The following is a 21161-nucleotide window of genomic DNA, read 5'->3' as shown; positions in this document are numbered from 1 at the left end:
GGAGAAGGGCGGGGCCGCCCGGGGCTCAGACGCCTCCCAGCCAGGAGAAGGGCGGGGCCGCCCGGGGCTCAGACTCCTCCCAGCCAGAAGGGCGGGGCCTCCCGGGGCTCAGACTCCTCCCAGCCAGGAGAAGGGCGGGGCCGCCCGGGGCTCGGACTCCTCAAAGCCAGAAGGGCGGGGCAGCCCGGGGCTCGGACTCCTCAAAGCCAGAAGGGCGGGGCCGCCCGGGGCTCAGACTCCTCCCAGCCAGGAGAAGGGCGGGGCCGCCCGGGGCTCGGACTCCTCAAAGCCAGAAGGGCGGGGCCACCCGGGGCTCGGACTCCTCAAAGCCAGAAGGGCGGGGCCGCCCGGGGCTCAGACTCCTCCCAGCCAGGAGAAGGGCGGGGCCGCCCGGGGCTCGGACGTTCCAGACCTCCACCGATGGAGAAAAGACCGCTCTGCCGGCAGCTAGAAACTTCCCTCCTAGGGCTCCCCCGGAATTTGCTAAACCTCCTTCCCAAAGACCCGATCCATCCCATCTTTCGATTTAGCCCCGCCAGTTTTATAACCCCTCGTGCGCTCACTCCGTTACCTAGAGTTCTGCTCACGTGACAGCTTTTCCCTTTACCCCCTCCTCCCTCCGCCCTCAGGTTGCGACTCGGAGCCTGGGCCTTGCAGGTGTCTGACTTTCCCATCAAGCTGAATAAAGTTTCTTTATTCAAAACAAAGCGTAAAGGAGGAGGCGGAGTTTGATGGCACGGTTGTGATGACGTATTTCCTAGTCATTCCTTCTAGCCTCCCTAGTGTTTACATTACTTCCTGTGGCTATGGAAGAAGAGGAAGGAGCCGAGGCCGGTCCTCTCGCAGTTGTGATGGACGTGCTTCCTCCTCGGATGACACCCAAAGAAGAAGGGTTTGTTCAGCTTTCCTCTCTCTTTTTAAGCCCCCCATCCCCTCTCGCTCCAGCACAGCAAATAGGGGAGGGGTCTTGGAGCCGAAGCCGAGCCGGGTGGTAACTGAGCGAAGGCGGCGCGGAGTGGGCAGTGAGCCCGAGAAGCGGCTTCGGGCCGAGGCCTCTCTCCTCTGGGAAAGGGAAGAGAAGGGGGGCGTCCTCTTCTGGGCCCCAGGGCCTACGGCGTGTGGGATCTTGTTTCGGCTGCTCCGTCTCCTGGGAATGAGACCGGGAGTTGTCTCTTCCCAGGGAAGATGCTTGTAAGCTTGACTAGAATTTACAATTGCTCAGCGTTGTGCCTTTCCCTTCCCCTTCCCCGTTATTATCAAGCAATTTTTTTTTACCCGCCATGAAATAACTAAATGGAAACATACCAATTAAGCGTGAATTAAGAAACTTTTTTTTAAAGGCTCTTCTAAGAAAAGTTGTCATTTTCTTTCACGTTGTTTCTTAGCCTAATCTCGCCACCCACTCAATATGCTGTTATGTTACAGTGCAGATTGCTTGAGAACTCTATTTTATCCTTTTTAGGAGGCTGCTTATCATTAGTTATTCACTCTAGGTGGACTTTTCACAGCTGTAAATACAATGAGCTGGTCCTGGAGACCTACGATCCAGTCCCATGTCTGCCACACAAGGAGTGTGCTGATAAATGTTTAACAACCAGCCCAACGAAAGAAAAAAGGACCCAGGACAGGTTTTTTCACTTTAGTTTTCATTGCTAATATTTTTTCCCTTAATCCTAGATAAGAAACAAAACAGTAATCCAAACACTGATCTTGTATCTTTTGCCAACGAGCTCACCCCGAAAATTTAACGTAATTTGACTCCGACTTTGGGCAAATCACAACGTTTCTGGACTTTAAATTGAAGTGTTTCTTCTGTAAAGTTTTATTTTTCCCCCTCTCTTCCTCGTAGACTTCTTATGGTGTTTTGGAACTCTTTTATTATTATAGGAGACCACTTTTCTAAAGTTATTCCCCTTAGTCAAAATTTCTAAGATAAAAGTGCTATGTAGGGGGAAGAAAATGAGAGAGAAATTAAGGAGACCTGAGTTTTAGTTCTATCCCTATTCCCCATAGAGCTATGTGACCTACGGCAAGTAACTACCTAACCCAAGCTTGGATTATTGCAATAGCCGGTGGTGGGTATATTTGCCTCACGGCTCTTCTCTGCCCCAGTCCATTTTCTATAGAGCCACCGAAGTGATTTTCTTAAATTACAGATCCACCATGTCATCCCCAATCGCCCCACACTCAAAAACTCCAGTGGGTCTGAATGCCTGTGGATTGGCCATGAAAACCCTTCATAACCTTCTACTTCCCTAGTTTTCAGTCTGACTACAGATCTTTCTCCCAGACATTCCCTTTTCTCTCACTGTCCTTTGGAGGAAAGCTCTCCCCATTCATTCCTAGTTTTCCCTAGTTTCCCAGGTAAGATCTCATCTACAAGAAACTTCTCAGCCTTTCTTAATTCTGGTGCCTTCTCTCTTTTAATTATTTCTATTTACCCTCTATATATCTTGTTTATACATGTTTGCTTTTTTTCTTCCTTTTTAGATTGTGAGTTTGAGGACAAGGATGAATTTTTTGGCTCTTCTATCCCCAGCACAGCATAGTTTGCACTTAGTAAATATTGATTGACTGAAAATCTTTTTGGACCTCCATTTGAAAATGAGGTTAAATAATTTATGGTTCACCTTGTGGGTACACAATTATATGTATCTGTACAAATAATAATGGTGAATGTGTATATAAATGTGTTTTGCAAAATAAACTTTGCAAAAGATTTAAAATATATGCTTGGATCCTATTTTCTCTTGAAAAGTTAGATCATGATTTCTCTTGTGCAGCAAGAGAATTGTATAAATATGTTTATCCATATTGGATTTAGCATATATTTTAACATGTTTAACATATATTGAATTGCTTGCCATCTAGGGGAGAGGATGGGGGAAAGAAGAGAAAATCTGAAACACAAAGCTATGCAAGGGTCAGTGTTGCCAAATTATCCATACATATGTTTTGAAAATAAAAAGCCTTATAAGAATAAAATAAAATATTAAAAAAAAAAACTCAACAAAGCTTGAAAAAAATTTAGATCAATCATATGTATTTATTGTATTCATAACACCTATCTTGAAAAAAATATTTCAGAACTATGAAATGGTAAAGATGATTCAATGGGTATTTATTTAAATTTAATGGCCAAAATTATCTGAAATTTATTTTTGAAATGGCTGTTATTTACATAGTACTTTAGTTTCCCTAATTTTAACCACAACAGCCTTATGAAATATTGTAGCTTAGAGGTAGAAGGGGCTCTCAGCTTGTTGTCAGGGAAGCCATTATCAATACTTGTTTGAAATAGAGACTTATTTTACAGATGAAAAAAGTGAGGCATAGAGAGGTTTGGTGACATGACCAAAGTCTTACAGATAGTTCATGTCTTGTTTTCTTTCTCCAGTTTCATAAGTGAAAAGAGGTCAGAGTTAAGTGGCTGGGTCTTCAAAATCCACATTTAGTGTTCTCTTCATTGTACCTAGCTATTCCCTGTTCTCCAGCATGGCCCCAGAGTTAGGTACAAATAAATGTTCTTGAAGAAAGGATCTTTTCCTAGAAATGTGACTCCTTTAGAGAAATTATACTGTTATAGTAAGCATTAATCATGGTCAAATAATAAGAGAACTGTCTTTCTATTTTACCATCGAAAATTTTATCAGACTGATGTCTGAACACTTGAAATTATTCCATCCTCTCAAAAAACACAAAAGTTTATGATCTAATCTAAATAATAGAACTAATGAAAATTTCTTAATATTTAAGAATAATGATCCACATTTATAGCTCTTTGAGAGGTTGGCAAAGCCTTTTCTTGAGCAAAATCCAGTGAGGTAGTGTCTGTAATTATTTCCTTTTTATATAGACTGGGGGTGTGTGTACAGTTATTAGTCACAAGCTAATAACTATCAGATCCTAGATTTGAACCCAAGTTTTTTGACTGTATTTCAATTTTTTTTGCATGTATTTTGTGTTTTGTATGTAGTTTTTACTATACATATAGGCTTATAAGGCATTCAGATCATTAAAAAATCAGAATTTTCCTTAACCAGTACTGTTTGAGGACATATTAATTTTAAAAAATAATTATATATAAAAATATATAAGACAGATTTTTAAAGAGTCAGTTGATTCAAATAGTAATAGACTTGGTATTTTAGTTGAGAAAAAAATGGTTTATTGCCCCTACTTTCCGCCCCAGAATTTTTTGTTTTTTTTTTTTTAGTTTTCCCCCTTTGTTCTTCTATTCGTTACTTTTTTGAAAATTTATTTCAGTCAACAATCAATTTATTAATGGTCTACTATATATTAAAATTGGAGATGCATCATGGTTACAAAGATAAAAATGAAACAATCTGCCCATAACTTAAATTTTATCAGCGGAAAAAAGCATTTACATTCTTCTTAAGATCAAATATAAACTTCTCTGTTTGATACTTAACATCTGTCACAACTTAGCCCCAACCTAACTTTTACAGCCATATATAACTCTATGTCCCATGTTTAAGCCAAACTGGCCTTTTTGATGTTCCTCTCATGCCTTTGCATTGGCTTTTTCCACATGGGTCCAATATAGCTTGGTCTTAGAAAACAGTTTTCCTTCAAGAATCAGCTCAAGCATCACCTTCTTAATGAAGTCTTGCTTGATTGTTCTCTCTTATTTCCTATTTATTCTCATGTAATTCCCTTGAGGATAGTAACTCATTTTTTCTCTATATCCCAACCATTTCACATTGTTTTATCTTTAGTAAATGCTTGTTGATTGATTGAAATAACATATACAAATGAATTAAATTAATGCAAAGGGAGGAAAGTTAAATTTGGAGCGAAATATATGGGAAAATATGGTTCAGGAAGAAGGAATGGAAAAGGTCAAATATTTGTAAATTACTCAGTTGACTCATGTCTCTGTATTGTAACTTTATTTTTTTGATGAGGCATTTGGGATTAAGTGACTTGACCAAGGTCACACAGCTAGTACATGTTGGGAGGCCACATTTCAACTCGGGTTCTCCTGACCTTAGGCCTTGTGTTCTCTTCACTGTGTCATCTAGCTGCCTGTTATAACTGAGAAAAGAAGTGGTAGGGCTAAAAATGGTGGTCAGCAAATAACACTGTGGAGTAGATTATATGTATTAACAGAAAGAGTAATTGATGTGGGAATTATTCCTGAGTAAGGTTTCTGTACAGTCAAGTTTTTGACTTATCAGATCCAAGTTTAAAATTAGTAAAGAATAGCATGAAAAAATAATGAGATGTCTACAATTAAAGTAGTCCTGAACTGTTTAAATGAGTTCTTGGGAAAAAAATGGGAAAGGAACAACCCATAAAGGACTGGAAGTCAAGTGCCAGAGTTTTATTGAAAGGGAAGAAGATCTCCAAAGTGGGTAAATGAATGGCGGATTAGGGAAGACAAAACAGCTAGAATAAATTTCTGCTGAAGAGAATTTCATAGATTCTTGGAATTGTAGAATATCTTGAGCAATGGTCAATGAATAAAGGTTTAGAAATTTTTCAGGGAGGAGTAATTGAAGTTAGGGATGGAGAAAAAGAAGCTCAAGCAACTAGTATTGGAGAAGAACATCAAGTTTCAGCCCATGCTAGGAAATGGAAGGAATGTAAAAGGAAGAGAGTAATCATAAAGAAAAGTTTTATAATGGAATGGGTGAGCCAAAGGGCCTAAAGGAAAAGCAGAGAAAAATAGAGAAGTGTTGTTTTTTGAGGGTAGGGCATTAGGGTTAGTTGAATAGGAGTGAAATTACTGGGGACCAATACATAAGAATGAATTTGTTTTTAGGTCGGTATCTCTAAGTGATAAGGATTAAGTTTGGGAAGTAGACATGTTACCCCTAAAGAAATGGAAGTACCAAGCGGTTCATTGGAAATTGATTTCTCCTATACACTTACACAGTTAGATAAAAGATCATCCTTCTAGATTCTAAACCCTTAAAGCAGGGACATTGATAAATGTTTGCTAGAATAAATTGAATAGCATTACAGTATAGGTCTTATATTTCACTACTGAATCTCAAAATACTATACATTGACATGCTAATGTCATAGTAAATATGTGAAAAGTAATTGTGAAAAGATGTATTTTGTAAGTGAAGGGATGCCAAATCTATTACTGTTAATATTTTATTATCACTAAATAACATACTAGTATGTATCACCTCTCTCTTTTTTAGATCTTTACCATATCTTAGAATTAAAGACCAAACACCAACGATCCTAACTAAGGCTATCGATGCATTGCATCGACATAAAAGTGAGTTCTTTGAGAAGCATGGAGAGGTAAGGGTTGTATGTTTAATAATTATCTTTTGATTAGACATTAAATAGGAACCTGGTAAATGTTACTAATTAAGTCTTTTGACTTCAGTTTTCTATTTTAATAACAATTGGATGTAATGATACTGATCTGTTTATGAATATCTTACAAATTATGGTTAGTTTCTAAGATTGTGCCACAAAAACCTGTTTTTCCCATAATTTAATTGGATAATAACTTTTAGTATTGACCTGAGTTTTGAGTGATAGGAACATCTCTCTATCTCCTTTTTAACATTCTCTCATTTCACAGCATCTCTCTTCTCAGGCTCCAGCTGCTTTCATGATTCATTTAATATGCTTAAGATCATTGAGTTAAAATTGAAAGGACCTTAGAGGCTTCTAGTTCAACACCCCACTTTTTCCAATGAGGAAACCATCTCTAGGATCATCCAGCTAGTAGATGCTTAAGAGATCATTTTCCTAGCCCTTCTAATATACTCACTAAAAATCCTAAGTTGGAATTCTAAACATAATATTTTCCATGTAGGAGCTACATGCTTTATGTGGTGAGTTATTATATATTGCTTTGGTAATATATAACCATGATTCTGTCCTGTGTTCTCATCTCTTTTTCATTAGTATTTTTGGTAACCTTGTCAACTTCCATGAACTTAATTATCATCTCTATGTGGATGACTCCTAAATTTAAAAATCCAGCCCCTATCCCTTCTCAGGCTCTAGTTTTAGATCCCTAATGTCATTTCATGCCAGATGTTTCAGAGGCCTCTTTAAACTCAACATATCTAAAACTGAATTAATCTTTTCCAATCTGGCCTCTTCTAAACTTACTTATTTCTGTTGAACATACTGCCATTCTTCTGGTGTCTCAGACATGTTAACATAGCATTGTCTTGAATTCCTCTCCCCTTATCCACATGCTCACGTAATTTCCAAATTTTGCTATTTTCCCTGTAAGTAATAACTCATATCTCCTCTTTCTCTGTACTTATAGCTGTCACTTTAGTTCAGGTTCTAATCATCTCTCACCTAGAATATTTCAACAAACTCCTCATTGGTTTTTCTGCCTCAGGTCTCCCCTCACTCTAATCCATCATACATATCTCTTGTTATAAAGTCATTACTCTTTCCCTAAGTGTGATAAGTGATCAAAACATTAGGTACAGCAGTTTTCAAAGGAAGAAAGCCACAATATGAATAATCCTGACCACTTACTTGGTACTTACACTTATTTGTTTCTGGATGCTTACAATATTTATTTTTTATTTTTTGGTCTTTTAAGCTTTCAGTTTTAAGATTTTTTTCAAGAGGTAATAGGTGAATTTTCCCCCATTTTTTACTTTGTTTTATTGTTCTAATAATTTTGGGTGGTTTCCTTTTATAATTTCTTGAACAGTATTGTGACTCTTTTTTTGGTCATGTGTTTCAGGTCATCCAGGGGTTCTTAAATTATCTCTTAATATTTTCCAAATGAGTTATTTTTTAGGAAATAACTTATATTTTCTTTTAAACTTTTTCAATTTTTAAAAAAGAATTTTGTCTCATGAAGATGTTAATTTATGTTTAATCCATTATAATTTTCAAAGATACTCTTAACTTGGGTCAGATCTTGTATAATTATAATTCCTTTTCCAGTTCTTTCTTCTAATACTCTCATTTCATTCATTATATACATCTTAAACTCTTGGTTCATTTCTTCTAAGAATTGCTATTATTTAGTTGTTTTGATCATAACTGATTCTTTTCTAACCTCATTTGGTTGATCATTATGCAATATTGTTGTGTATTATGTTCTCTTGGTTTTTCTCACTTCACTTTTAAATAGTTCATTTAAGTCTTTCCAGGTTTTTCTGAAAGCAACCTTCTCATCATTTTTTATAGCATAATAGTATTTCATTATGATCATAAATTCACTTCATTCAACCATACCTCAATTGATGGACATCCCTTCAAATTCTTATTCTTTGCCATCACAAAAAGCTACTATAAATATTTTTGTAAACATACGTCCCATTCTTTTATTATTATTATTATTTGTAATATAGACTTAATAGGTAGTCTTAAAAGGTATGCACAGTTTTATAGTTCTTTGGACATAGGTCCCAATTGCTCTCCACAGTGGTTAGATCAGTTCACAGCTGCACCAATGGTGCATTAGTGTCTTAATTTTCCCACATCCCCTCCAAAATTAATCATTTTCCTCTTTTGTCATATTATTCAGCCTGATCAAAGTGAGGTGATATTTCAAAGTTTTAATTTGCATTCTCTAATGAATAGTGATTTAGGGAATTTTTTCATATGACTATAGATAGCTTTGATTTTTTTTTTTTAACTGCCTCTTCAAATTCTTTGACCATTTATCATTTGGGGAATGACTTGTATTCTGAAAATTTGACTCAGTTCTCTATATATTTGAGAAATGAGGGCTTTTATCAGGGAAACTTCCTGTAATTTTTTTTTCACAAGCATGATTGCTTTCTATTTCCCTCCATTCTGTTTTCCCACATTTATCCTTCTGTCTTTCCTTTCACCCTGTCCCTCTTCAAAAGTGTTTTTGCTTCTGACCACTGCCTCCCCCAGTCTGTTCTCCGTTCTGTCACTCCTACTCTCCACTTCTCTTTTCCCTCCTACTTCTTTATAGGGTAACAGATTTTTATACTCAATTGAGTGTGTGTATTATTCCCTCTTTGAGCCAATTAGGATAGAGTTCAATCCACTGTTAAAGCTTTTTTTATGTAAAATAATTTGTCCCTTTCTGCATTCCTCTTTCTTACCCTTTAATTTAATTTTTTTTTTGATAGCATCTTATCATAGTCAATCCACACCCATTCCCTCTTTATATATTCTTTCCAACTGCCCTAATATTGAAGAAGTTAGGTACAGATACCATCTTCTTGTGTGGGATATAGAAATGTAAACAGTTTTATCTTTTTGAATCACTTATTTCCTCTTTACTTTATGCTTCTCCTGAGCCTTGTATTTGAAAGTCAAATTCTCTATTCAGCTTTAGTCTTCAGGAATGCTTGAAATTCTTCAGCAATGCTTTAATAATTTTCCTTTGAAGGATTATACTCGGGTTTTCCTGATAGGTGATTATTGGTTATAATACTTGTTCTTTTGCCTTCTGGGATTTTTCATATTGTAAGCCTCTATAAAGCTGCCAAATCTTGCTTTTAATACTAACTGTGTTGGCTCCACAATAGCTGAATTACTCCTTTTTGGCTTTTTTGCACTATTTTCTCCTTGACTTGAGAGCTTTGGAATTTGGCTATAATATTCCTAGGAATTTTCATCTTTCAGGAGGTGAAAAATGGATTCTTTATATTTTAGCCTCTGGTTCTCTGAGATATCAGAGTAGTGTTTTTTGGTTTTGTTTTTTTTTTTTTTTTGGATAATTTCCTGAAATAAGATATCTAGGCCCCCTTTTTTTTTGATCATGGCTTTTAGATAGTACAGTAATTCTTAATTATCTTTCCTGGATCTCTTTTGAAAGTCAGTTGTTTTTATAATGAGATATTTCACATTTTCTTTCTTTCTTTCTTTTTTTTTTTTTTGACTTGTGTTATTGCTTCTTACTATCGTGTAGAGTCATTAGTTTCCACTTGGCCAAATCCATTAAAATTTACCATTTGCCATTAAAATTTTTTTATCTGAGTTTTTTTTGTTGTTGTTGGAACCACTTTGCTACTCAGGAAATCAACTACTTAGACATCTTCCACTGTTCTTTCAACATTGTCAATTTTTATTTTCACATTCTTGAAAAGACCTACCAGATCTTTCTTTATATCCCTTAGAGACAACATAGCATAGTGAACAATGTTGATCTTGGTGTCAGGAGTACCTAGGTTCAAATTCTCTCCCAAGACAAATCTCTAAATAACTATATTTTTCTCATCTGTAGTTTGTGGATAATACTCGTGTTTCCTACTTCAAGTTGTTTTGAAGACAAATGAGATAAGTTTTGTAAAGTGCTCGGAAGACTTTTAAGATGTTTTATATGTGTGGGTGTAAATTATTATTGTAATTCTAAATCTCTCTGGAAGTTTCTAGTATATTTCATTCTTTCTTCTAGTGATATAGTTGTTCATAATGTAGTTTTTTTTCCCCTTTCAGTGATTTCTTTCTTTTATCACAATATTCATTGGATTTCCTTCTCTTTTCTGCTTATTTGTACAATCTTTCTGTTAATCTTCTAGTGATTTATTTCCTTTTATCATTATCTTATTTGTCACATACATCACTATTTTGAAGTAGAGCCAGAAGGCCGGATTTCATCCCAAACACAATTTACAATTGTTTACTACCATTGTGTATTGAGTTTTTTGGAGTATATGTAGATGAGACTTGCATGGATTGGAAGTGATTTGGAACGATTCATTCTAAACAGCTTTTGGCAGCTATAATATCCAAGACTTTAAAAGCAATTTTTTTTTTTTCCCTTGAACTTCAGATGCCTAAAAATACCATTTATAATGAATACAATTTGTGAAAGATATTTTTTATTTTCTTTTCCAGGTAGGCACTGAAGCAGAAAAGAAAGCTATCTCTCTTCTTTCTAAATTACGAAATGAACTACAAACTGATAAGCCATTTCTGCCTTTGACTGATAACTGTCTTGATGCTGATATATGGAATAAATATCTGGAATATCACCATACTCTTTTAAATGAAAATAATAAAAAAATAAGCTGGTTTCAGTCTCCTTGGTTGTATGTAGAGTGTTATATGTATCGTAGAATTCATGAAGCATTAGTGCTAAGGTAAGTTAATATTTTGTCAGACTGTTACCTAATGTATTTAAAGATGCTCTATGTTTTTTTGTCAAAAAGTAGAGTAGCATAGTAGAAAGCTAACCTTGAAGGCAGAAACTCCTGGGTTCAAATCCTGATTTTTAATACATATTGTTTTTATAATCTTGGGCAATTTAATTTTTCAGTATTTTCGGTAAATCTCTAGGACTTATAAGTTGCAGAGAAAATACTGACCTAAACTGGTAGAAGATTTCCTCATCATAACTGTAAAATCACAGGTCTAGTACCAAACCTTATTTTTTTTGCTTTTTGAAACTTAGAATTGTAAAAGCTATCTGCCTAGATTGTATTGGTTGGAATATAAGTGAGTTTCAGGAAGTTTTCACATTCATGTTTTTTAAAAATTATGTTATACTTGTGCAACCAATATAACCATATATATAATATAATAATATAACCATATAACCAACATGTTATACTTGTGCTGGATTTCACTGAAGTGCATGTACTTCTTTGAGATAGTGCCTGACACTCCATTTTAAAATTCTTTTTAAAATAGAATATTTTGTTTATTTTATAATAAAGCTTTATTTTCTTATAAAATCTGAATTCATAGCTTTTTGGCATCTTTTTGTAAGACTTCACATATAGACATAATCTGACCTTTAAAAAATAAAAAGCAAAATAGAGTAAATTTTCTAATGGTAAAAACTAAGGTAACATTTTAGCATTTGTTTGATAAAAGTAAATATCAGACCAGTATACCACTTTTATGTTATGAAAATGTTATTTTCATGATTCTGTCTAAAATCCAGCCAGTCCTCTCTCCAAAATGCTAAAAGTCATGACATTTTTCACATTTGTTCCTTTTTCACATTCCAGCATCCTAGTTCAGACTCTTCCTGCTTCCATTGTCTTAACTCTTGTAATTCATCTGTATACTTTCTCAGAAAAATATCTGAAGATTCTGGCTAATCACTCTTTTTGGTCACGTCTTTAGTGACAGCTGTTGCCTTCTGAATAAAATTCTTTTGCTTATCCCTTACATTCCTTCCTACACCATACCACTCTAGTCAAACTGGACACCTTGCTGAACTGTTCTCTGTGCCTTTGGCTCAGCTTATTGCTATGATTTAGAATGTCTTCCTTTGTCATTGTTGCTTACTTCCCATATCGTAAAGAGAACTTTGGTTTTGATGCCTTTAAACTTTGATTACTTAATTAACTTTACATGTTGTTTCATAACTGTCGTACTTAGGTCAAATTGTTTATATTAGCAATGTTGATATATTATCCCTCTATTAGAATACACGTTACTTGAAAGCTGGGAATTAAATTATGTTGTTTCTTCCCCATTGCCAAGCAGAGTACTCTGCACAGAGTGGCTCCATAATATGTCTAATTTTCTTCTCATAACAACTGTGAGGTAATTCATTTTTATAGATGAAGAAACTGAAGAAAGATTTGAACTCTGATTTCTAGCCCAAAACTGTCCATTATATCAGGGCTTCTTAAACTTTCTCCACTTGTAACCCTTTTTTGCTTGAGAATTTTTTACACAACCTCACATATATAGTGTATGAAACAGGTATACATACAAATCAAACATTTACTGATAATAAATCATAAGTTCATAACCCTCACATTCAGTTGTGTGACCCCATAGGGTCGCAGCCCATAGTTTTAATAAGCTTGGTGTGCCACTGTGTTGATTTCAGTGAAACTTTAAATTTCCTATAGAAATTTTTTCCCCCACATTTAATCCTAATTCCTGTTTTTGATGTTTGAATTTCTTTCTATTGTTGAAATGCTTTTATTCATGGATTTCAAAGAATGTAAATATTGAATGGAATCTCTCCCATTTTTGAGTTTTGTTGGCTATATTTCATTTGTTCTTAAGCTTATGTTATTCATCAAACCTTTCTATAGTTAGAGCCATGTGTTTATAATTGACATGATTATCTACAATGCTTAACAAACATGTAAAAACATTTTTTTAAAGGAATTTTTGTCATTGAGTTAGAGCTCTTTGAAGGAATGAAACTAAAGGATCTATTTTTTTATTTCAGCATAGTGTTTGGATATTATACAGATATTATGGCAATATGACATAGGGTAATTCTCAAAGTTGGGTTCAGATTTAAGATATTTTGTAGGAAAGAGCCACAAGGACAATTATCAGGGAGATTGAATATTAATTTAAGTTAGTTTTAATTTCTATTACTAACACAAAGCTTTTAATGAACCACAGTATAAAAAATTATAACATAGCCTTTGATACTAGATACCTTTTCCTGTCAGGATAGTTACTTAAGTCAGAAGTAAGAATTGAACATGCCTTAGTCATTTGTGACATTTAGTGTAAGAATTGTCCTTTTCAGACACTGAAAAGTGAAGTGAAGTTCTTTTGACTTAAATAGGCATTATAAAGATTGTTAATTTATTACTTTTTATGTGAAAATAATGAAACTCAAGTTTATTTTTAATATGAAGTGTGACTATAAACTAAAGAGGCTGATTTTTAAACAAATAGAGTAGAAGACATGTAAATAGATGTTTTTCTTCAAAGTTAAATTGGGAATTAATAAAATTATTCCAATCATACTGTCATCACAAAAAACACTGGAATTGCCTTCAGAACCAGGTTATGAGCTATATAGAAAAGTCTCAGTTTTTTATGGTTGTACCTAATTTTTGAATCAAGATGGTATTACCTATTCAATCCAACCCACCTTATTTACCAGACTTGACTCCAAAAGACTTTGTTTCCAAAAATTAAATCTACTTTCAAAAGATGAAAATTTGTCACTATTGAAAACATTCAAAAGACTGTGTCATGGGCTCTGAAGAAAGTATCAAAAGAGGAAGTGCAAAAATATTTTGAGCAATGATATCATTGGAATAAGTATATTTTCTCCTAATTTGACTCCTTTGAAGGAGAAAATACTCATTTTGATGTGCAAACTTTGGTAGATGTATTTTTAAAAAATTCATCACCTTATTTTCTTGTCACAATTTACTCTATAAACTTTGAATTTTTTAACCTGAATATAAGATTGGGGTAGGAAGTGGATTTGGATAATCTAGAATAGAATATAATCCCCCAGTTTTTTGTACTTAACTTTGAAATATGTCATGTTTTTTCTTCAGATCTAGCTTTCTGGTTTTTTTTTTCTTAGTTAATATTTTTATTTCCCCATATTCCTATTTTTATTTCTCCATATTCTTTTATTACATATTGTCTAAGAAACAAAAGGAGAAATCACAGGAAAATAATTGATGTCAAGTATAGGGGTAAGGAGAAGGGAGAATGAGGTGGGAATTTTAAATTTTTTAAAGATAACTTGCACGTAGATAATCAGAACTTGACTGTATAATGAAGTCAAGGCAGCTGCCAACCAAGTAAATCGAGCTGCATTTGGACTCGGGAAGACTTGACTGGAAGACTTAGTTTTCTGACCCTGGGCAATTCTTTCTGCTTTGGTTTCCTTAATTGTAAAATGGTGATAATAATTACATTTAGTTCATAGTGTTGTTGTGAGAATAAATAGGAAAATATTAAAATGTTGTATTATTGTTTTTAAGATGGTAGCTTTTTCTACTCTCTTGTGTTTCTTGACTTGAAATTTCCGTCAGAAGAACATGGCAAATAAGAGAAAATGTCAAATCAGTCAATATTTTAAAATATTGTATATTGGAAAAGGGCTATGATTTGTCAGTAAGTTTTTAGGATTGTAGAAGATTTCAATTTTCAAGAAGCTTTATTCTTTGCCAGTTTGAGATTTGACTAATTGCTAAGATGATATTAACTATAATATAGCATCATGATTCTTTTTACACTCCTCTTTCTTTTGTCCTATAATTAGTTCACCAATAAGTTACTTTGATGTATTTAAAGAATCAAAAGAACGGAATTTCTTTGAATCACAGGAAGCTATTAAGACTTTATGCAGCTACCTACAAGACTTAAAAAAAAGGATTGAAAATCTAGATGAAAAGCAACTGAAAGATGAGTTTTTAAAACTCTTTCAGGTAAATATTAAAGTGTTTTCTTTCTCTTCTCTGTGAATCTTTGTGTGTATGTAAAATAAATTTTTAAAAGTTATTTTTTTTTTCTTTGTACATATTCTTTGAATCTGCCAAGTCATTTAAGGCCAATCTTACATACTTGCAGTGGATTTTTAATGCAGGTGGACAAAAATGGAGGGATTGGGAATTCACGTACGTAGTGGTTCATAGTCATCTCCCAGAGTTCTTTTGCTGGGTGTAGCTGGTTCAATTCATTACTGTTCTATTGGAACTGATTTGTTTCATCTCATTGTTGAAGAAGGCCTCGTCCATCAGAATTGATCATCATATAGTATTGTTGAAGTGTATAATGATCTCCTGGTCCTGCTTATTTCACTCAGCATCAGTTCATGTAAGTCTCTCCAGGCCTTTCTGAAATCATCCTGTTGGTCATTTCTTACAGAACAATAATATTTCATAATATTCATGTACCACAAACATTCTTGTACATACAGGTCCCTTTCCCTTCTTTATGATCTCTTTGGGATATAAGCCCAGTAGTAACACTGCTTGATCAAAGGGTATGCACAGTTTGACACCTTTTTGAGCATAGTTCCAAATTGCTCTCCAGAATGGCTGGATGTGTTCACAATTCCACCAACAATGTATCAATGTCTCAGTTTTCCCACATTCCCTCCAACATTCAGCATTATCTTTCCCTGTCATTCTAGCCAATCTGACAGGTATGTAGTAGTATCTCAGAGTTGTCTTAATTTGCATTTCTCTGATTAATAATGACTTGGAGCCTCTTTTCATATGACTTGAAATAGAAACAATATATTTTTTATATTTCTTTGCTTATCATCCTCTTTTCCCTTTTCTCACTTAAAACATCCTTAAATATTATTAATATTCTTCTGAGAACTTCTTAGAGGTGTGTTTAATCCATTTGGATAGAAAATAGGTTCAGGGGTCAAGGAACCAAAAGATCAAAAGTACAAAATATTTGAAGGAGGAATCAAAAAATCAGTAGGAAAAATATAAAAGAAGTGAATTTGAAGCAGAGGTCCAAACCATTGAAATAGACAGTCTAAGAACACAGAACTGTTGGTCTTGGTCTTCAAACTTAGTCTAGTTTGAAAGAAAATATTAATATTTGAAAAGTAAAATAAGAGGTTAAAGTAATAGTTCAAAATGATAATAAATAATTTGAGTTACTGTTTAACATTAATAAATGCATTTTATAGCTATTAGTTGGCGTAAGAATATCAGTCTTGCATCAAAAAAAAAAAAAGCAAAAAGACCTATTCGTACAAAAATATTTATAGTAGTTCTTTTTGTCAAGGCTAAGAATTGGAAATTGAAGGAATACTCATCAATTGAGAAATGTCTAAACAACCTGTGGTGTATGCTTATAATTTATTAATAAAATATTAATATGTTGTAAGAAATGACAAGATATTTCAGAAAAACTTGGAAAGACTCATATGAACTGATGCAAAGTGAAGTGAACAGAACCAAGATATGTGTGCACAGTAACAGTAATATTGTTAGATGGAAGAATGACTTAGCAATTCTTAGCAATACAGTGATCTAAGACAGTCTCTAGGGACTAAAGATGAAGCATATCTCAAGAGAAAGAACTCTAGTATATTGTTTGAATACAGACTGAAGCATGCTATTTTTTGCTTAAATTGCTTTTTTAAAATTATTATTCATTTCTTGTACAAAATGACTAGAAATATTTTACATGATTGCATATGTATAATGTATAGCCCATGTCTTATTGCTTACTGTCTCAGGGCAGGGGAAGAGTGGGGAAAGGAAGGAGGGGATAGAATTTGGACTTCAAAACTAAAAAAAAGAATATTTAAAAATTGTTGAGCATGTAATTGGGGATGAAAATTTTATATATATATATATATATATAATCAGTCTTGGCAGAATACATTTTACATTTATCCTGGATCATTTTCCATTTTTACCTTCTCATATTAATGGGCATGAAGATATGTATGCAGATACAGTTTTTTCAATAAATTTGTGGTTTCATCAGTGTGGGTATTTTTCTGCAGTGCATAGCTAATATTGTTATCACATGTCATTCATACCCTCCCATAAATTCTCTGTAGAAGAGGCTTTTAGCCCTTCTCTTGTAGTGTTTTTATCCATGCATCTCTTTTATCTTTCACTTTTGTTAGGTGACTTTTTTCACTTTTGAGTTATTTATTTTTCCTGTTTCAAAAAAATTGGTTCAAAAGTGAAAAATTCCATTAAATTTAAATATCTATGGACATTTCCTTGATTCAGTAAAACAATACTTTTAAAAAATATTTCTTTGCTTATCATCTTTTTTCCTTTTCTCATGTAAAACATTCTTAAATATTATTAATATTATTCTTCTGAGAACTTCTGGGAGGTGTGTTCTGGTCCATTTGGGTAGAAAATGGGTTCAGGGGCACCTAGTTGGTGTAGTGGATAGAGCCCCAGCCCTCAGTCAGGAGGACCTGAGTTCAAATTTGGCCTCAAACACTCTTCCTAACTACGTGATCCTGGGGAAGTCACCTAACTCCAGTTGCCTAAGGAAAAAAAAATGTGTTCAGGGGTCAAGGAGTCAAGCAAAATGATTTTCCATGTACAGCTTATTTAATATCGCCTTTAAATTGTAAAGGGAAACAGTTTTAAATGGAAATTTTATTTGACGTTTGCTGCTGGAGATGTAACATTTAAAGTATTTCAAGTGTTTATAGGTAATGAACAATGATTATTTTGTACTTTCTTTCAGATTGTATTATGGGGAAATAAGTGTGATCTGGCACTTTCACCTAATCAGAGCATCCCTCAGACATCTAGTCCACTAGCTGTTTTGGAAGACCTGAAACCTTACATTTTAGTGAATAATTTGGACTACCTTTGGTCACTACTTATAAGTAGAAAGAAAATGCGTCAGGAGACATTTTCTATTACTAGAGTGGATTTTATCATGGATAATGCAGGATTTGAACTTGTTACAGATTTGGTAATGGCAGATTTCCTGTTAGCATCTAAGCTGGCTACTGAGATTCACTTTCATGGAAAAAGTATTCCCTGGTTTGTTTCAGATACTAATAAAAATGACATATATTGGTTGATTGAACAGTTAAAAGCTGCTAATACCAAGTGCATGTCTGAGTGTGGGATTAATTGGGAATATTATCTTAAACATTCATGGATTTACCAAGATCATATGTTTTGGACTCTGCCTCATGAATATTGTACTATGTCTCAGGTTGCTACTGATTTGTATGCTGAACTAGAGAAGTCAAATTTAATTCTTTTCAAAGGCGATTTAAACTATAGGAAGTTAGTAGGAGACAGAAAATGGGACTTTACAGTTCCATTTCATCAGGCTTTGAATGGCTTCCACCCTGCACCTCTCTGCAGCATAAGAACACTAAAAACTGAAGTTCAAGTTGGTCTGGCACCTGGGCAAGGGGAAGAGATTACAGATACTGATCCTCAGTGGATGACCACTGGAAAATACGGTATTTTTCAATTTGATGGGGCACTTTAATTTGGCTAAAGGGCTTCTAAAAACTTCTAAAAAAAAAAAAAAAAAAAAAAAAAGAGAAGCTTTAGCATGCACATTTCCTCCCTTAAAAGTAATTCTTAAAATTTAATTATTTTAAGGGTTTTGAGTTACCTTTTTAAAGCTTACTCTTTCAGTATCAATTGTCCTTATAGAAGCTTTAGCATGCACATTTCCTCCCTTAAAAGTAATTCTGAAAATTTAATTATTTTAAGGGTTTTGAGTTACCTTTTTAAAGCTTACTCTTTCAGTATCAATTGTCCTTATATTGTACTGAGCTGCTTTGGGAATCTTACAGACATTTCATTATTATTTATTGAAGTTTTGTGTCTTATCATCCCATCATTACAAGTGGATCAAAGAAGTTACTGAGATAAATGTAAAAAAATGTATTTATAATTAGTTATACTTATGTTTCTGTTTAATTTTTGTCATTTAAAATTATAGTAAGGTATATAATATAATATTTTGGGAAATATTAAAATTATTCTAACTTAATTTTATACTGCCGCAACACAAATCTTATGGTGGCATAAATTCTAATATATCTACACTTTGGACGAATTTCTCAAAACTGTGATGTTTGAACCAGAGGGAAGTAGAAAATTAACTTGATGTTGTTAATAATTCAGAAGAATTGCCTTTTGTATTTGAATTTCTTAATGATAGTAGTTGAATAAATGCATTCTATATATACATTTACTTTTTTGAATGGTTTGTTAAATTACAAAAAATAAACAAAAAAAGTCAGATTGCAAGCACATATATTATTGAAGAATATGATATCTTTTTCATACTTATGAATTATGTCCATAGAAAGAAAAAGATATTTTGATCAAATTGTCTTTAGAAATGAACTAATTATTTTTCTGAAATTTTATGTACTACCTGCTTGAGAGAATTTAGGTTACAATAGACTACTAACTAAAGAAAGCATTTCTCCTTATAATTTTAATTTGGAAGGTATCTTTCCACCATGGATCGGCTTTGAACCTGAGTTGTTTAGAAAGCATAAGTACTTTGCCATCTTGATTTAGAAAAAAACCTAATTGCATTTATTTTCTGGATTTTCGCTAATAAAGTAAATTAATATTCCATTTGGTTTTGTTTTCCCTCTGAGTTAAAAATAGACAAAAGACCAGTCAGTACAATTAACTATAATGCATTGATAACATAAAAGCAGACCTTAAAAGAAGCAGTTTACATATGGAATTGTTTTAGTTTCCTTTCTTCCTACTTAGGTGGAAAAAAAGGTTGGTAATGACAAGATATATGTAAAATAATAGCATATATTTGTGTATGATTTTTAAAGATGTTATTCTGCATATAGAAAGTTGAACTATAAAAGCAAATATGAGGTTATTTACAACATAGTGAGATAAAAGCATTTGTATGGACTGCTCAAGCATAATGCAGGCTCTTATGCAGATACTACTTTTTGATAGAGAATAAACAAAACAGTAGGTATTAGCATTTCTGTTAAATAAATACAACAATTATTTATGAACTTGAAACTATGAAGTTATTTTGTACTTCACAAATTTCAAGTTTTTGACGTTTCCTAATTTTTAAATAGTTGTTAAGTTGTATACAATTTGCATTTGAAAAAACAATTGAACAGTTTCTTGTTCCTAAATTATGTAGCATGTGACTTTTTTTTAAAAAGTTTTAAAAATTTGACAAATGTTAATTTTTACATTAAAAAAAGCCCGAAAAAAGGATTGTATGTGAATTTGTGATTCTGTTATAATAGGGTTTTGGGTTGTATCAACACCGATTGTATTCTTTTTTGAATTTCTTGCCGTTTTGTATGTTTTATTGACATCACTATCACCAATTTCCCATATTCTATCTGTAGCACTCTTTTGTCCCTCAAAAAAGGCATCTCATAACAAATTGATGAAACAAAACAAGTACATATTTTGGTCAGGTGTGAAAATAGATATTTTATATTTCTAGGCCATTGAAATATAAAATTTTGGGGAATATTTTCTTTACATGTCCATATTTGCTTAAAAATTATATATGTACTACTACAATAATTGTGTACATTTAAAAATGAGATAAAGATGAACAAATTTTGATCTTATATAGTAGCAATAAGTTTATTGAATAGGGATTATATTTTATGAAATTCACTGGTAGCTGTGTGGGTAGTATATTAGAATGGAGAAGAGTTACAGACTTGTACATCTAGATGAGAAGTTATGAGCTAAACTGTAGTGGTGGCCATGTGCGTGGGGAATGGCAGATGTGACGTGTCACCTGATTGGATATGTGAATGTGGAGGGAAAGTATGAAGTCAAAGATGATAGGTTATGAGAACCTGAGTACTGGATGGTGGTGATTTCAGCAGCAATGGAGAGATTTGGAAGAGAGGAAGAAATGGTGACTGGTGGGAAAGGAATAATGTAATGTTGTTTGTGACCCACTTCACAATCATCTTTTATGAGTCACTTTACCATGAAAATAAAAAGAGTACAGGTCTCTTACTAATATCTGCCTTGTCTGCAAAAGCAGAACACATCCCAAGAAGGTGTCTGATGGAGCCA

General features: G+C 33.7%; 1 protein-coding gene across 2 annotated transcripts; it reads left to right on the top strand.

The window, feature by feature from the left end:
- Positions 1-387: 387 nt before the first annotated feature.
- LOC116419006 (damage-control phosphatase ARMT1-like) lies at positions 388-20132 on the top strand. Of its 2 annotated transcripts, XM_012549412.3 has the most exons (5): positions 388-892; positions 6180-6285; positions 10798-11042; positions 14900-15065; positions 17827-20132. In XM_012549412.3, exons 1-5 carry the CDS (start codon positions 807-809, stop codon positions 18592-18594), a joined length of 1371 nt encoding a protein of 456 aa, XP_012404866.1. In that variant the 5' UTR covers positions 388-806; the 3' UTR covers positions 18595-20132. The 2 variants fall into 2 exon arrangements, with proteins under 2 accessions (XP_012404866.1, XP_012404867.1); XM_012549413.3 differs by lacking the exon at positions 6180-6285 and having other exon boundaries at positions 397-892.
- The last annotated feature ends 1029 nt before the right edge of the window (positions 20133-21161 follow it).

This window comes from Sarcophilus harrisii, chromosome 4 (assembly GCF_902635505.1).
Source record: "Sarcophilus harrisii chromosome 4, mSarHar1.11, whole genome shotgun sequence".
NCBI lineage: Eukaryota > Metazoa > Chordata > Mammalia > Dasyuromorphia > Dasyuridae > Sarcophilus > Sarcophilus harrisii.
Note: the sequence above shows the minus strand (reverse complement) of the source record. Positions and strands in the feature narration are given on the sequence as shown.